The following is a 14,413-nucleotide window of genomic DNA, read 5'->3' as shown; positions in this document are numbered from 1 at the left end:
TTCAATTTGATCTAGTGTGATACCTGGCTTTTTTGAGAGTAAAGCCGTCCGTGTTTACAAGACTGATACTGGCTCTGTACATGGCTATGTGAGTAATTATTATTTGCACTATAACCTGTATTTAATAAATGGGGTTATAGAGTTCTTGAGCGTCAAGCTAGTCTGAATCATGTACAGACATTAGAGGGATTTTCCTTGGATGTATTATAGATACTAGACTTGGTGTATACTCTTCATAATATAGAAAAATTTGAATTGTCTAAGCCTGATATGAGTGATCCATACATATTGAAAGAGTTTATATCAATTTTATATTTTCCAGGACACTGAAGAGCAGGCAAATCCAACAGAAGTTACTGAAGATTTAAAGAAAAAACTTGTTGCCTTGACATCTGCCCTAAACATACTGTCTTCGGAGAAAAGACGAATTGAACTCTCTTTTCAAAATGACAAGAAAAGGCTTTTGTCCGAGAAAGAAAAGGTTTGTATGTAAATTTGACTGATTCATCATAACTACAGTAATAGCATAGCCAGGTTATCTCTGAAAGATTGGAAAGATTTCTACAGCAAAGCCCCAATTTTGCATATCACGATTTAATTGATTTTGATTTCGATTTGCCTTGATTTTGCATAAACAATTTGATACTGGAATAACAAAATTTTATACTGGTATTACTAGACTGGCATCTAGTAATGTGGGTAGGCATGCCCACATTTTGTGTTTTATTTATTTTTATAATGTTCTTATGCTATTAGTAATAAAATAATAATGTAAAACAATAGGAAATGTATCTGATATTTATTGTTGTGCCCTTAACCCATCCAAAACTTAGGTACATCTGAGCACATGATCATTTTCCCCCATCTGTTATTGCAGTGTAGCCATATGTTAAAGATTTATATTTATTTTGCAGGTGAAGGGTTTTCAAGCTTGACTCTTGTTGAATACTTCCACTCCTCAGTTGTGCATGTTGTTATTGAATCTTGACTTCAGTTTTCTAGATGCTGATGTGAGCCAAAGAAGGCTCTGCAAGATTTACCTATATTGCAAGTTTTCATGTAACTTACTACACCTCTTGCTTCACATTTCACATCACTACATTTCATCATGCTATCTTGAGGTCATCTTGAGATGATTTTGGGGCTTAGCGTCCCTGTGGCCCGGTCCTGACCAGACCTACTTTTTGTTACACATCCCCCAGGAAGCAGCCTGTAGCAGCTGTTTAACTCCCAGGTACCTATTTACTGCTAGGGAAAACAGGAGCATCACGGTGAAAGAAACTCTGCCCATTTGTTTCCGCCTCCGCCCGGGATCAAACCCGGAACCTTAGGACTATGAATCCCAAGCACTGTCCATTCAGTCATCAGGCTGCTGCTCCTTAGAATACTAGCAACACTCTCACCCACATTTTATCTTGTGCCTCAGCCAGGATCCCTTCATCTTAAAAAAAAAAAAAAAAAAAAAAATATGGTGTAAACTTTGGTGCTTGTTTTATACAGTATCTATAGAATTTTATTAATTTTCTTGCACTTAATTAACTCTCAAAACTTTTCTTGTTTTGAATAGTTGGAAAGGAGCTTGCAAGAAACATTGGATGCTAGAAAAGCAAATGAAATTAACAACGAAGAAAAGATTCAAGATTTTAGAAGTAGACTGATTATTGCCCAACACGAGCGTGATCAAGATACACAAAATTCAGCCGTCATGCTGAGGTATGGTGTTGTGCTAAGCTCTTCTAGATTGTATAACAGTGTGGCAAAGCTCTGTGCACAAAACAAATCACATTAATGTGATGTATCAATGAGAAAATCGGTAGGAGTCACGAGGAGTATTGGAACCTCCGCACTACTCCCAAGCACAGGCCTTTCATTGATTTCTTTGTTCACTGGAACAAATTTCTTTTGCTCATTCCATTACCCTTCTAAGCTGTTCATGTTTGTATGTAGAACATCCAAAAGAACGGTAATACCATATGGATATGTCTTTTGTACATTTGTACAAGAAAATAGAAGAGTTGGCATTTATATCATACCTTTACCTTCATTCCATAGGTTACAGAGGCACCTGCCAGGTCAGGATGGGGAAGTGTTACTATATACAGCAAAAAGGGTCAGGGATATAGTGTGAGACTTGAACCTTTTCTACTACCTTCAGATACTGCCACTATAAGTTTAAAACAAATCGGTGACTAAATTTGTCAGTCATGATGATTTGCTATTCCTAGCACATTTCTTTTAAGTCAAAATTTGCATATACTGTTTACCCATCTATGCAGAATTATGTATAAAATTTTTAAGAAGAAACCTTACAGGTTGGTGCTTACTCAGAATATCCGCCTAAAGGAGCACATCTGGAAGAAAGGTGCAAAGAAATATTGAAAGTTATTCTACTTGGACAAAGTCCAGTTGTAGCAGTTGTGAGCAACAGGTTAATTAAAAACTAGTTTTCCCTTTGTCATAGATGGCAGCCTTGCACAAGATAGTGCATTTTACTTCCCATTGGTGAGCACAGTTAAAGTAAGTTGCATAATGTCATCAAATGAGCCGGGATAATCCTTCATAAGCTCTGTATTTGCAATATCTCTGAAGGGAAGAAATTAAAAGTGAGGGTCCACAGGCATCACAATACAAAAAATTACTTGCTGGGAGTGCCACTGTGTACATTGGGAAAAGACTAGTTACTCATACACTTTGTTCTACTTGAAAATTTAAAAAAAAAACAAAAAAACTTCAACTATTATGTTCTAAAGCCTACTTGTATTTAATAGTGTTTTTATCATGTTTTCTGTGGAGAGCCCCTACAGCTCCCCGGTGTTATACCGGGCTGATTTATATATATTGGACCATGGCAACAGTCAATCGATGGAGTTCTAAGCCTACCGGGGACCATGAGCCAGGAACTGGCCCCCTTCAGAGTGGCACGAGGAGCAATGGCCTATAGACACCCCTGTGTAGTTGGAAGCAGTCTGTCTGCCGTCTACCAGGTCAGGCACCCTGACCTGGTAGGAATCCCAAAATAAACTACAGCTGGTGAAAAATTGCAAACCGAAAGCCAAACAAGCAAGCAGAACTCCTCAATTGGAAAACAAACAAACAAACAAGCATAATGTTACCACAGCCGCCGTGCCGCTGTCTGCGTAACTCGCCCCTCCCTGGGAGAGGGAAGGGGGGGCTAGACCCCCTCAAAAGATGCAAAAGATGACCACAACACAGCAGTTGCAACATCAGGATTTGCAGGTTAATAAAAGAATTCAACCAACTTTACACCATCTATTTTGATGAAAGGGAGCAGTAGAACAACAGAAGTACACTTACATCGCATCAGGCTTGGATACCCATGTACATGGGAAATAGGCTTACAGGTTCCGGAAGATGAGAGGAAATTTCAGCACTGGAGAAATGCCAGACAGACCCTTGGAACATTATCTAACACAGTGCAGAGTTACAAACCCATTAAGATTTCAACTTAGATTCAACAGAGCAGTTGTTGTTGTTAAAGACATGGGGCAAAATCTTACTGAAGCGACCATACGAGTCATAAACACTCATACTCCCCCTAACTAAAACAGAAACAAGCAACACTTAGTGGGCCAGCCAGAGGCTTAGGATCCGTGCAGGAATATCCCTGCAAACAAAAACAAAAAAATGTATACACATCAGCCCAGTATAGCTCCGGGAGCCCCCAGGTCTTGCCCAGAAAAATGGCATTTCATTACATTCAATGCTATTTTTCTGTACTTTGTGATTTAACACATTAATATTTTATATTTATATATATGTATATATATTTTAAATGTCTTTACTAGTTAACTCATGCATCCTAATTTTGTAAAGGGAGTTAGAGAGCAAGCTGGCAGTAGAACGAAGCGCACGAGAACGACTGGAGGCGTCACTTGATGAGGCCAAGCAGCAGCTCCAACGTCCCACACCCCCCATCGACCAGCGCCCTCAAGAACTTTATGAAAAGAAAATCAGCGATTTGCAGAACGAATTAGAGCAAGTAATAAATATCAAGTGTTCTATCATGGATATTTTGTAACTATTTGCATTTCTTGTATACATTTGTAATATTAGTGCTCTTGGTGTGGTTTATTTGCAAGTTGTAGTGTTGGTAACTGGTATTCATCAGGTCTTCAATATACAGATGAGCATATTACATCTAGATTAATATTCATGTGTGTATGCAAGCTATTTTCACCATTTGACATTGTACAAAAAAAAATTATTTTGCCTAGCCAGACACACTCAAACCCATTTGACCTATCAAGGCCAATGCTCAGAAGAATGTCAATATTATGGTGTTTTAATTTTTACCAAAACCCTGAAATTTTTACTGTGAATTGGAATTGCGTTGAAATGCGGCTTATTTGGTAGAGGACAGTTTGGTGTGTGTGTGTGTAATTACCAAGTGTAATTACCTAAGTGTAGTTACAGGATGAGAGCTACGCTTGTGGTGTCCCGTCTTCCCAGCACTCTTTGTCATGTAACGCTTTGAAACTACTGACGGTCTTGGCCTCTACCACCTTCTCACCTAACTTGTTCCAACCGTCTACCACTCTGTTTGCGAAAGTGAATTTTCTTATATTTCTTCGGCATCTGTGTTTAGCTAGTTTAAATCTATGACTTCTTGTTCTTAAAGTTCCTGTTACTATTTTGTATGTAGTGATCATATCACCTTTTTCTTCTGTCTTCTAGTTTTGGCATATTTAATGCCTCTAACCTCTCCTCGTAGCTCTTGCCCTTCAGTTCTGGGAGCCACTTAGTAGCATGTCTTTGCACCTTTTCCAGTTTGTTGATGTGCTTCTTAAGATATGGGCACCACACAACCGCTGCATATTCTAGCTTTGGCCTAACAAAAGTCTTGAACAATTTCTTTAGTATATCGCCATCCATGTATTTAAAAGCCATTCTGAAGTTAGAAAGCGTGGCATAGGCTCCTCGCACAATATTCTTTATGTGGTCCTCGGGTGATAGTTTTCTATCTAGAACCACCCCTAGATCTCTTTCTTTATCAGAATTCTTTAAAGATTTCTCACATAATATATAGGTTGTGTGAGGTCTATGTTCTCCTATTGCACAGTCTATAACATGGCATTTATTAACATTAAATTCCATTTGCCAAGTGGTGCTCCATATAGTTATTTTGTCCAGGTCATCTTGAAGGGCATGACAATCATCTGAGAGAGAGAGAGAGAGAGAGAGAGAGAGAGAGTGTGTGTGTGTGTGTGTAAGTAATTATTTATTGATTTATTTTCATTGTTATTGCCATTTATCTCCTGCTTCAGGTTCGATCTCGCCTGAAGAGAGCAGAGCAGCAGTCAGAGGAGCCTCCAATATTGCGGAAGATTCAGGGACAGATGGAGGAAATGCGAACTCAGCATAACCAAGCTCTCCAGCAAGTAAGCTAATGGGCCAGTCTGTCCTCTTGGGCTTGCAGAGCTGCTAGGATTTTTAGTACATAATTGTCAAAATGTGATGTACTAGATACTGTATGGCAAAAAGCTTAGATTTAAAATACACTTCATCTAAGATTAATATTTCCTATTTAATTTAGATTCTATATGTTCAGAGCACTAGAATACTCACTCTTAACACTGTTCTTTGCTTTGTGTGGAGAAATTAATTTTATCCAAGGTCATCATGAAAATGTACAGTGATGCCATGTAGTGCATGGCATCACTGTATGCACTAACTACAGTGTTAGAAATTGCCTGTCTCCCTTTTTTTTCTCCATTACTGTACTTTCTTCTGCCAGTTCATATTATTATAGGACTAATTTCTTGTTTTTAATTAATTAGGAGCTTTGTCGTGCTGCTGCTGTGGAAGAATCTGCAAGGGACTTGGCGAAATGTCACGAGGAGAGAGTGGTAGCATTAGAAGCTCGGCTGTCTGACTTGTCGGTCACTGTTGCTTCGTATGACCGCACACGTCAAGAAGACCTTCATGCCATTCAGAAATTGAAGGTAATATCCATTTATTCATGTATTTTCTCATGGTTTGTAAATGAACAAATCCACAAGGGCCGTGACGAGGATTCGAACCTGCGTCCGGGAGCATCCCAGGCACTGTCTTAATCGACTGAGCTAAGACAGGGTTAAAAAGAGTTGAAACCGAAGTTCTACTGAACTTACTGGATCCCTCAGCCTCTCCGAGGCACAAACCAGGGTTTTACACAACTCCCCCCTGCACTCGAGCTATGTCATTGTAAATGGCCGTTCTCCATTTATTGAGATATGTCAATAGGCCATTTGATGTACTGTATCACGTTAGTGTGATTTCTGTGTGTCTCGTGGTTTGTCATTTACAAGAACTGGTAAGTTTGCCTTGGTTACCTATGGAAGCACTACTGTGGGGGATGCAAATATGAGCACATATTCCCTTGTTAATGGGTTTTTATTAAACTAAATATACTATATTACTATTTGGTCTGCTCCATTTTTTTGCCCTTATGCTTTTGTTTTTGGTAAATATTCTTCCTAGTTTTCATTATTTTTTCCTTTCTTTATACCTTTGCCTGAGCTTTTGTTTCTTGCAACATTTCTCTTTAGTATTTCTCGACTTTATTTACCTAGTGAGGTTACAGTATTTCTTAATAAATTTACTGTCATTTCTTAAATTAAGTTGCAATTCCTCCACTTTTATGATATCCATACAAGTATGTGACGTGTTAATAAATGTTTTGCAGATGGATTTGCTTATAAGAACTGGTGGTTGTATTGACCCATAACCATCTTGTAGAAATTATTGGGCAGCAACATGTACTGCACTTGTTAAGTACATGTTGCTAGGAATTAAGTGTAATGAGGCTCAGCAAGTGACGAAGGACAGCTAGTAGATGGAGGGAGGTACCGAGGCAATACAGAAAGTGACTAACTGTAGCGTGTCTGAGACAGAAGAGCTCAAAGATATGTGTTTTAATATTTAAGGCATAAGAATGAAGTGCAGAGGGTGTGTGTGTGTGTGTGTGTTGGGGATAATTGTTTAGCATGATTGCATATAATCCACTTTGATGTTTAGTGAAGAATGGCATGGTATACAGAAAAGTACTTGTTTTTCAGTTTAGCGATTGAGTAAACATGGTGCTTTATTATTTTACTTATAAAAGATGTTGTACTTGTGATACCCTGCATGATATCAAGATTTTAATTGCTGGATTAAATTTAATATTGATTAATTTTTTTTTTAGGAGAAAGTATCGGAGCTGGCACAAGAGAACACTTATCTTGCATCGCGTTTAGAGCAAGACACGGATAACAGTGAGACAGATGTAAATGCCCTCTGTCGTCGCTTAACCAAACTTCGCGACCAGCTGATCAATGCAAATTTTCACTCATCACATCCTGTTGATGTTGAAAGTATGAGTTCGTATGCGGAGTATTTATAATTATTTCTTTGTATTAAAAATGTAAATTTTTAGACACATTTGCATTAATACAGTACATTAGAAATCATTTTGTCAGAGTAATAAGCCAGTGGATTGCACTAATTGAAAGGAGATGTTGAGGAAGACTCCACTCAGTTTTAAATGTAGATGTGAAGGAGCCACATTGTCCTGGGAACCAATACTCCAGGTGACTTGACACTTGAGAGTCAGGACCAAAGAGCTGAAGCTCAACCCCTGCAAGCATGCATCATAACTCATTCTAAACACATATATATATATATTGGGCTTTGTAGTCACAAAGTTCACGGTGGACACCTTTTGGCAGGACTGGTAGAGGTGGGGTTACCTGTACCTCTTCTCCCCAGTCCAGCTGTTGCTTCGGGTTTTAGCTCAGTTGGAGTCCTTCCACGGGAGAGTAGTTCGTGGCCCCTTGGTGGCCGGCCCAGCCTTGGTTTCAAGCTCTGCTTGCTCGTTATCCGAACCCGGGGCATTTTCTGCAGCTCTGCCTCTTTCAGCAGATCGGACCGATCCGGTACACGGTTGGTTCAGTCTTCTCCTCCGCTCTTAGTGTCTGGTCTTTTTGTCGTGGGTTTATCACTATTTGTATGGTGTCACCGTTTGTATTTACAGTATCACCATTTGTATGGTGATCAGGTGGCGTCTTTGATGGTGTCCAACTTGAAAGCTTCGTCTTGGCGGCAGTATGAAGTTTCCTAGAGTTCTTTCCCCAGTTTTCTCTATCTTTGTAGGTTGTCTTCTATTTCTGATCAGGTTGTTTTGTCCTTTCTGTCTTGGCTTTTTCAGGATTGTCATTTAATGCCTAACACTGTCCCTTCGCATCGTGCAGCGCTTGCAGAGCCACTTCAGATTGCGTTTGGGGTGGATGTCACTTCTGCTCCATTCCGTAAGCTTTCTCGTGCTTTGTTTCACCTCGGGCCTGCTCATGCGCCGCCTGAGCCATCCCGATCCTTGGACAGGGTGCTCTCCTATCTCTCTCCTCCTCGGTTTATGGTGGTCCTTTCGGTTCAAGATGATGTTTGCTTGTTTCCTTGGGGATTGAGGGAGTTCTGCCTTTTTTCGGTTTTTGGTTGCAATTTTCTTACCATGTGGGGTCTGTTTTTGTTATATATAATATACGCATTATATATAACTACTATTTTATGCACCATTTTGAACCAATAAGCAAGTCTGGTGGATGTAGTACAGTAGTGAAATCCAAGCATACCATAGCACCACACACACAACCGGCAGACAATGCCAGCAGACAACCACATCCTGATGCAGAAAAATGCATCATGATATACCACTGTATAATCCATTACAACCATAATGTATTGTAAAAACTGGATGAATATAATTGGAACACACATCATGTAATTATAATGGAATATTATACCATGGAATTTTCAGTCATAAAAATTCCATAATGTTTGTCACAAAATAGTTGGGGAGGGGGGGAGGGGGTCAAGTTTAAAAAAAAAAAATATTGTTTTATGCGTAAGGGTCGGGTACGAATCTGTTGAATAAGGAGTACACTACTTATACTTATTGCATGAACATCCTTAATATAACTGACTTAATTTTCACACCTTGGTAAAGAATGATAAATTTGATATTTAGAAAATAGACTAATTTTTATCATTATTAAGAACATCATTGACATCTGCAGGCCTTTTATACGGAGGCGAGAACATACACTTTAGGTGCCAGCAGGAGTACGACCACCTGAAGGAGGAATTTGAAAACTACAAGATTTCTTCCAAACAGCAGTCAAAGTAAGTTCTAAATTTTATTTATCATGTAAAAAGGAAACATTTGTGAGCCCATCTCAGGTTGCCATGGCCAGCTTCTATATGATCCACACAACTTGTATCATCCACCAAGCGCACTATACTGTTATCCCCATCATGACAGGGATCTTTGTTATCCCCATCATGACAGGGATCTTTGCAAGTGGTAGTGTCATCCACCAAGCGCACTATACTGTTATCCCCATCATGACAGGGATCTTTGCAAGTGGTTGTGTCATCCACCAAGCACTCTATACTGTTATCCCCATCATGACAGGGATCTTTGCAAGTGGTTGTGTCATCCACCAAGCGCACTATACTGTTATCCCCATCATGACAGGGATCTTTGCAAGTGGTTGTATCATCCACCAAGCGCACTATACTGTTATCCCCATCATGACAGGGATCTTTGCAAGTGGTTGTATCATCCACCAAGCGCACTATACTGTTATCCCCATCATGACAGGGATCTTTGCAAGTGGTTGTGTCATCCACCAAGCACTCTGTACTGTTATCCCCATCATGACAGGGATCTTTGCAAGTGGTTGTGTCATCCACCAAGCGCACTATACTGTTATCCCCATCATGACAGGGATCTTTGCAAGTGGTTGTATCATCCACCAAGCGCACTATACTGTTATCCCCATCATGACAGGGATCTTTGCAAGTGGTTGTGTCATCCACCAAGCACTCTGTACTGTTATCCCCATCCTGACAGGGATCTTTGCAAGTGGTTGTATCATCCACCAAGCGCACTATACTGTTATCCCCATCATGACAGGGATCTTTGCAAGTGGTTGTGTCATCCACCAAGCACTCTGTACTGTTATCCCCATCATGACAGGGATCTTTGCAAGTGGTTGTGTCATCCACCAAGCACTCTGTACTGTTATCCCCATCATGACAGGGATCTTTGCAAGTGGTTGTGTCATCCACCAAGCACTCTGTACTGTTATCCCCATCATGACAGGGATCTTTGCAAGTGGTTGTGTCATCCACCAAGCACTCTATACTGTTATCCCCATCATGACAGGGATCTTTGCAAGTGGTTGTCATCCACCAAGCACTCTATACTGTTATCCCCATCATGACAGGGATCTTTGCAAGTGGTTGTGTCATAGAAATATTGAAGGTAGACAATAACAAATATATTTATTTTATTTATTTATATGTACAGTACAATAGTTTTACATTCTTGTACAGCCACTAGCACACATAGCGTTTCGGGCAGGTCTTTAATCCTAATTTCCTCTGGAATATGACCCTCCAAATCGTTTAACAACCAGGTACCCATTCACTGCTGGGTGAACAGAGACTAGAGTTAAGGACTGGCGCCCGATCAATCCTTCCCGGCCAGGATATGAACTCAAATCTAACTAAAGCCACCATCAAGAATACTGGGTTCCGCAATATAACTGAAACTCCCCAAGCAAGCAAAAATTAGAAGTACCAAGAATACTAATTGGTGCTCAATAAACTGTTAGTAATTACCTTAAGTGAAGCGACAGGATGAGAGCTACGCTTGTGGTGTCCCGTCTTCCCAGTACTCTGTCATATAACGCTTTGAAACTACTGATGGTTTTGGCCTCCACCACCTTCTCACTTAGCTTGTTCCAACCATCTACTGCTGTTTGCAAAAGAAAACTTTCTAATATTTTTTTGACACCTCTGTTTCCTTAGCTTGAATCTGTCCTTTTCTTTGTGAAGTTGCTGGTTTCAGGAATTCCTCTTTGTCAATTTGATAGATTCCTATTAGTATTTTGTAAGTGGTAATCATATCAGCTCTTTTTCTTCTATCTTCTAGTTTTGGCATGTTTTAACGCCTCTAGTCTCTCCTTGTAGCTCTTGTTTTTCAGTTCCGGAAGCCTTTTTGTAGCTTGCTGTTGCACCTTTTCCAGTTTCTTTATGTGCTTCTTGAGATTTGGGCACCACACAACTGCTGCATATACCAATTTTGATCTCACAAACAGTTTCTTTAATATTTCACCATCAATATAATTAAAAGTAAGTCTGAAGTTGGAAAGCAACACATACGCTCCTCTCACAATGTTTTTTGTGTTACTGTGACGACAGCTTACTATCCAAAACCACCCATTGATCTCATTCTTTATTAGAGTTCTGTAATTCCTCTATATTAGAGTAGTGTAATAGATCACAAGTTACACTTGCTGCTTCCAGATGACACTACAGTTACCGTAATCGGTCGGATGGACATGCTGTGGTTTCTTCTGGTTCTGCCATCCACCCATCACCTGACCTGACCTGAGGTCAGGTTAGGGGCCTGACAGCTGAGGGGACAGTGCTTTGGATTTGTAGTCCTGAGGTCCGCGTTCAATCCCGGTGGAGGCGGAAACAATTGGGCAGAGTTTTTCACCCTGATGCCCCTGTTACCTAGCAGTAAATAGGTACCTGGGAGTTAGACAGCTGCTATGGGTTGCTATGTCCCTGTTTAGTCATATGGTGCAGTGAACCGAAGGCTTGTGTAACTGCGCTGACATCCTTTGAAAGAATTCCAAGAAGCACTGTGCAGGTTGCTAGTGGTCCTGTCTACCATCTGCTCACAATCGCCATAAAGTGTTGACACCTGCTGGCCGACAGGGTACACAGGGTGCTCGCCTCATTTTTTTGTGTTCCCATTACACTTTTGGCTGACATAAGCCAAACACATTCCTCTAAGTGAATTGTTTATTCCTAGCAAATTTGAAATCCTTATGCAGAGGGCTCAAACTATTAGGAACATGTTTTATATGCAAGTATTCGCTCATTGTTTATATCTGGATTCTATAACTGACTGATGTTACACAGCTAGCATATCTTTGCTGATTCAGTTATTGCCTCAGTAGTGGGTATTCTTCACTAGAGTCTCCCATTACTTTTTGTTCTTGCTTTGCATTTTGTCCATGAACCTGGAATTTTTTATGGTTATGTATATTAAGGAGATATTTAGTCACCATGTGTTTCACTTTACTAGTGAGTTGATCTTTGATCCTCAGCTGTTCCTCCAGAGATGTGTAATTTCCTTGAGGGATTAATTATATTATGAGGTAGCTCAAGTTACAGGATCCTGTGTATGTGAGGTGCTGCTTTCTGTGGTCATCAGTCAAGTGCCCCAACTGTCAGTTTGCAAGAACTTCAATTGGTGTTTAGAAGGACTTAAGTGTTTTGAATTTTGCTTTCTGGCAGTCCTGGGCTGGACAGCATCAGTATAATCCTGAGGTAGACAGTTTGAAAAAGATCCCGACTATGCAGATGCAATTTGTTGACCTGCCTTGACTAGGTATAGTCAGGGGTAATAATGCCAGGAGCCTCTTTGGCTTAGGAAATAACCAAGTGACTCCATCAGAAAAGGCTTTTAAATTTTACTTAGATCCTGAATTTTTGCCGTATCCAGTTTGAGACTACTGTACTGTACTATGATAATCCGAACACTAGGATCCAGATTTTTTAGGCTTACTGATGGCAAATTCATTCTGCCCATTGAGGTTATAATACTATTGTATTTATCTAGTTGTTTGATATGGCACAAGACATCTCAAGGTATCTATGTAAAATTGGGAGGTTTACTTGATATAAAATAGAGGTTCCAATAGACAGCAGCTTGTGGCTATTTTGGCCATGTATTTAAGGTAATAACAGTTCTAGTGATTGTTCAAAATGATGCCTAATGATCCTAATACTTTTATCATTATAGCTTCCTACTTAACAAATGATGGAACCCTATATATTTAAGAGCTGTCAAAGAACCATCCTGTAAAGGAGACTGTGGAAAACAAATAGAAGAATTGCGACAGAAGATCCGTAATCTCACCTCGGCTGCTCAGCTTGCTGCAGACTCTCATTCTCAGCAGGTGGCATCACTTAGACAGGTAAAGGCTGATCAGTTTATTTTTTGGTTATGTTTTTAATTACCTATATACTACACAGTACATTCAACACAACTCCCCACTGTTGGGTGATCTGTACTTGTATGTTGGTACGTTCTGGTGGTGCTCTTACTTATATCTTCCTTCATACTGGTGACACATACCTATACACATGTTGGTTCATACTGGTGACACACCTATACACATGTTGGTTCATACTGATGATTCTTTTACCTGAGTAAAGCTGCATACCAACTGGAAGCTAATTTAGTACAGTACTAAAGTGGGTGACAGCTAGTCTAATGCCAGAAGGGAATTTTTTGGAAATACCTCTTGGTATTGATGTGCAGACTAGGAGTCACAATAAAGTGGCTGAAATATGTTGACCAAACCACACACTAGAAAGTGAAGGGACAACGATGTTTCGGTCCGTCCTGAACCATTCTCAAGTCGATTGTGATGAGGAAAGGAGGCAAAGACACTATACACTGTCTTAGGCAAATCACTGCCTAAACAGTGTATAGTGTGTTTACCTTAAATGCAAACACTGTACTGTATTCTTAGGTCGGTGGCATAAGTCGTGTTTGCTCTTTGATTCAGCTGTGCTGTCTAATCACGGACATCATCTAGGTTGTCCAAAGATATAATCCAAGCCTGATTTCATTCATGTTACCTGGATCTCCTGCATAATTGATTATTTATCTATTACCTGTACTATTATATCAAAGTTATTTATAGAATAAGGGTTATTTGAGGTAAATCAAATAAAAATCTAAAAACTAATACTTTATAAATGATTAAAATGTTTTTAAAATGTTACAGGAGTTATCATCCTTAAGAACATCTCATGACAATCAGTTGCGACGTGCAGAGAGTGAAAGCCGGGCAGTAGTAGCAGCTGTTGAGCAACAGCTGTCCATGCAGCAACAGCGATCACTTGCCACACTAAGTGAGCGGGATTTAGAAATTCAACGATTAACTCAGCAGTTGCATGAGCGAAACAAATCTCCACCACAGGTAAGATTCAGATGGCACTTTTAGTAGTGGCAGGATTATGCTCAGGCTGTGGTGGTGGGTGTGACAAGGTGGAACTTAGGCTGTGGTGGTGGTGGGTGTGGAAAGATTAAGTTCAAGCTGTGGTGATGGGTGTGACAAAGTGGATCTTAAGCTGTGGTGGCAGGTGTGACAAGGTTGAACTTAGGCTGTCGACGTTTGAGCTGTTCAGCTGAGCTTGAGCCGAGAAGGGACGACAGTCGTCGTCCCTTCACTTTCTAGTGTGTGGTTTGGTCAACAAGCATCTTTTTCTTTACCTTCTGTATTTCCTTTATAGTACACAATAATATAACAAACATTATTATCAGCCAATGTGGATACAA

General features: G+C 40.0%; 1 protein-coding gene across 5 annotated transcripts in view; it reads left to right on the top strand.

Moving 5' to 3' along the window:
- LOC123775005 (GRIP and coiled-coil domain-containing protein 1) overlaps positions 1-14,413 on the top strand; it is a 66,202-nt gene that overhangs the window by 40,696 nt on the left and 11,093 nt on the right. For 4 of the 5 annotated variants that reach the window (XM_069318965.1, XM_045769730.2, XM_045769731.2 and 1 more), the window contains exons 4-12: positions 323-481; positions 1,568-1,713; positions 3,835-4,000; positions 5,286-5,399; positions 5,799-5,963; positions 7,187-7,361; positions 9,054-9,159; positions 12,905-13,040; positions 13,860-14,054. In XM_069318965.1, coding sequence (XP_069175066.1) covers positions 323-481; positions 1,568-1,713; positions 3,835-4,000; positions 5,286-5,399; positions 5,799-5,963; positions 7,187-7,361; positions 9,054-9,159; positions 12,905-13,040; positions 13,860-14,054 — 1,362 coding nt within the window. The remainder of the gene's footprint in view (positions 1-322; positions 482-1,567; positions 1,714-3,834; positions 4,001-5,285; positions 5,400-5,798; positions 5,964-7,186; positions 7,362-9,053; positions 9,160-12,904; positions 13,041-13,859; positions 14,055-14,413) is intronic. The other variant, XM_045769733.2, reaches the window with a different exon arrangement.

Source organism: Procambarus clarkii, chromosome 92 (genome assembly GCF_040958095.1).
Source record: "Procambarus clarkii isolate CNS0578487 chromosome 92, FALCON_Pclarkii_2.0, whole genome shotgun sequence".
Taxonomy (NCBI): Eukaryota; Metazoa; Arthropoda; class Malacostraca; order Decapoda; family Cambaridae; genus Procambarus; species Procambarus clarkii.
Note: the sequence above shows the minus strand (reverse complement) of the source record. Positions and strands in the feature narration are given on the sequence as shown.